Below are 3,688 nucleotides of genomic sequence, written 5' to 3' on the forward strand. Positions count from 1 at the left end.
AACTAAAAATCCTTTCCGATTATGAATTTCATATAAAATTTCTAGGCTGAATAAATTAGCATTCCTAAACCAGTACCGGGATAGACTTCTCTATTCACTAGGGCCTAGGTATTGATACATGTAGCAACAAATTAGAAATGCAGTGTTTGGCCGAATTAAGCCATATGCACACGACACACTTGATTCTGCAAATAATTAGAGAAGTGCCCTAGTTTGAAAACTTGCCTAATCTCAAACTAGTGACTTCTCAGTTCTCACGGGACAGACCACAGTTCAATGAATATTGTTGTGATCAGGATTCAGATAATAATTAATAATGCTCGAGCCTAGGATCCAAGATGTCCTGATGACCTGGTTGGCACACTATCCTGCAAAAGCAACCGCGCGGTCATGCTCCAGTTTTTTAACTGGATTCCTAGGTGAAACAAGCCAATCGGTACCTGAGTATCATGAATAAACCAGGCACCGCAAGTCACCAAGCCGACGAATCAACACATGAACCAGCATCAGCATTCAGCAGGAAGGAAAGACCTCGAAGGAGCAGCCGTATTCCCGTAATAAACAACAAATAAGCCCATAGCAACCACGCCTCAGAGTCTCAGACAATGAACGATGCGATGCAATGACCTAGCTAATGCTCCCAGAGAAATTAAAAGGCGGACATGGACGATGCGGAATGCGGAACTCACCTGCTTGGACAAGGAGGAGGACGCCCGGCAACAAAGTGAACAAACCGATCCCCGCTTCCGCTTGCTTCAATCGGAGGGAGACGGCGTCCCCAAGCGCTGGCCCGATCGGATCACCGGGCGGGCCTCGGCGAGACGGCGATGGTCGTGGCTACGCCGGGGGCGCTGCGGAGGCGTCGCGGGGTGCGGATCGGAGGCCGGTGCCGTCGTGCCGAGGCCGCGACTCCGCGAGCACAACAATCCGGAAAGCACGCGGCGGTGGGAGGGTTCGGACTTCCGAAGTTCCGAGGGCGGTGGCATGGAATGGAAGCAAGCGAGATGGAAGTGGAAGGACGGAGAGCGCGAGGGAAACCGCGAGAGGCAGGAAGGCTGGGAACCGCCGCGGCGCGAGTTGCCGCAGCCGGTGGGCTCTATTCTGGTGGATGCCACCGACGGGTTAGAGCCGTGGGCCTTTTGGGCCGGGCTCTGTTCGGCTCCTCACTTCCTCAGGCCGTAGTTGGGTCGTACCGTGCGCACCTCCGGCCCAGAGAGGCAATGCTTTGTGCAGTTTACTTGTCAGCCGGCGGTATTTTCAAAATATTTTTTTTTTCTAAACGTCTTTTGCACTATCATTTGTTTTTCTTGATGAATATCGGATATAAGGTTTTCCCTCCGTTCCAAATTATAAGTCACGTTGAATTTTTTGGTACATCAATTTTACTATGTATCTAGATATAACACTTATACAACAATACTCAGTGTTTTTATTTTTAAAAGAAAATCGCCTCGAGGACTTAACTTATTGGGTCGTCTCGGAGTATTTTTCACAGTTTCACACGCACAATCAAGTGTGCTAGGGTCAGTTCCTAATGTTTTCACAGATTTATCATCTCTGTCCAATAAACCTCTAGTTGCAAGGTTTTTGTGAGACTTGCTCCTTAAAAAACGGACCAAATTTTTTCTCTCTTTTTTTCCTCTTTATATGTAAATTATGTGACGCAGCCCTCTAAAAAAATTATCCTTGTTTCTGCACTCACTGCTTGGAAAACAAAGAGGTCCTCATAGAAATGCATTAGCTAGTACTCTCTTTGTGCCTGGATAAATAGATTCCTAGAGTTTTTTAAGTCCAATCTTTTAAACTTTGACCGAATTTCTAGAAAATCCCTTTAAATTTTATGACATCAAATTAGTATAATTAGAGATACCATATAATATATTTTCATAATGTGCTCATTTTATGTCATAGTTCTTGTTACTCTTTTCTACAAAGCTATTAGTCAAACTAAAGATAGTTTGACCTGCATAGATTATAAGAATTGATTTACTTGGGGACGGAGAGAGTAGTATAAGTTCTTGCTTATTGATTGGTAGGGTACACAGATGCAATTATAGTAGCATATATATAATTAATTATAATAATAGTACATAATATAATATATATACACACGCAAGTTGACAAGTAGGGAGAGAGAACACAAGCTTGCATGCATGCATGGGAGATCGATGGGTCGGTCGATCTCGCGTGACTGTCTAGTACTCACCCCATACTAAAATTATTACTATTATTTTATTTATTAACACACGCATATGCATACATCTAATCTGATTCTTGCTTTCACATCACTTGCACTTGCAGCATGGACCGTTGCATGCATGCTGTCCCATTAATCCTATATACACACATGTTTGCATCTTCTGGATCATCGATCGTTCGTCCTATGTTCATCATCGCATCCTACATCTTCAGATGTTTCAGCCTGTACATGCACATATACAGATTTCCATCAGTGCTGAATGAAAAGATAAGCTACAAGATGGTACGGCTAATTAATACTGCGTCCACACACCTGTCAGGCGGCCCCGTAGCCGGTGGCGCAGCGGTAGGCCGGGAAAGGCACCTTGCCGGACTCGATGCGGCCGACGTCCTGCTCCAGCAGGTCGTAGTAGCGCCTGACGTCCTCGGCGGACTTGCCGCCGCCGACGGCGCGGGCGATGTTGTGCCACCGGTCCGGCGTGTCCTTGTCGTACACCGCCAGCGCCTGCTCGAACAGCTTGTTCTGCCTCGGCGTCCACTGCGCGCGCGCCACCGCTGAGCTCGTAATCGACAGAGACGCCATCCCGCTCTGCTGCTTCTCTTCGATACACTAGCTTAGAGCTCGCTCGGCTCGAGTGGAAGCGCGCTATAGGCTATAGCTAGAATGCTGTGTGCTGAGCTGATGAGGGGAGGAGGTGCGGGAAGGGCTGCTATTTATAGATTGAAGCAGCAGTAGCCGTGGCGGAAGGGAGTCATGGAGAGGGAGGTGGACCATGGCGCATCATCGATCAGGGTGGAGGGGAGGAGCTAGGACGACTAGGAGGAAAAGACAAGAGGAGGAAAGGAATAATGCCGGCTGGGGCACACACTGCAGTTGAGGCGAGAGAGGAGCAAGCTAAAGAGAGGCAGCAGCTGGGAAGGGAACAGAGATTTCTGTCCCCTGGGAGTGGGGGATCTCATCTACTCCGAACCTTTCTATCGCATCCCCCCTCTCCGATCGCGTCGCGATTCGGCTGCTTGCATTGCGTTATCGGCATCTGTTCTACTTCTTCTGTCGTCTCCTCCTCCTCCGAATCTCCGATCCTGACCAAACATATATTCACAGCTTGAGAGCTAGCTCGATCGCTTCTCCGGCATGAATGTGTGTCAATTTCCAATTCCATACTCTCTTATGATCAATGAAATACTCCTACTCATGAAGGTGTTGTCAGTTAACACAAGAAAGGAGCTGAAATTAATCCTAGCTAGCACCAAGCATAGAGTATGCTCTTATTTCCTACTTCTTTCAGGCACCCAAATTCACTGGTTATCTACACTGTCGAAAATATTCAGGAGTAGGCGCTGCATGAGGAGATCGATCGAACACAACAATCATAGGTTTTCGTTGGAACATGCACACATGACACATTACAGACTGCGGAAAATGCTTGTCAACTTACAGCTCACATCACACACACACACAATTATTTGGTCAAGAACATTCAGTCGC

General features: G+C 47.2%; 1 protein-coding gene across 1 annotated transcript; it reads right to left on the reverse strand.

The window, feature by feature from the left end:
* Positions 1-2,051: 2,051 nt before the first annotated feature.
* Positions 2,052-2,895, reverse strand: LOC136517558 (protein RADIALIS-like 3). Its single transcript, XM_066511159.1, has 2 exons — positions 2,513-2,895; positions 2,052-2,422 (listed from the first exon to the last, which is right to left on the reverse strand). The coding sequence occupies exon 1, from the start codon at positions 2,780-2,782 to the stop codon at positions 2,516-2,518; it is 267 nt and encodes an 88-aa protein (XP_066367256.1). The 5' UTR covers positions 2,783-2,895; the 3' UTR covers positions 2,052-2,422; positions 2,513-2,515.
* Between the last annotated feature and the right edge of the window lie 793 nt (positions 2,896-3,688).

Source organism: Miscanthus floridulus, chromosome 17, assembly GCF_019320115.1.
Source record: "Miscanthus floridulus cultivar M001 chromosome 17, ASM1932011v1, whole genome shotgun sequence".
NCBI lineage: Eukaryota > Viridiplantae > Streptophyta > Magnoliopsida > Poales > Poaceae > Miscanthus > Miscanthus floridulus.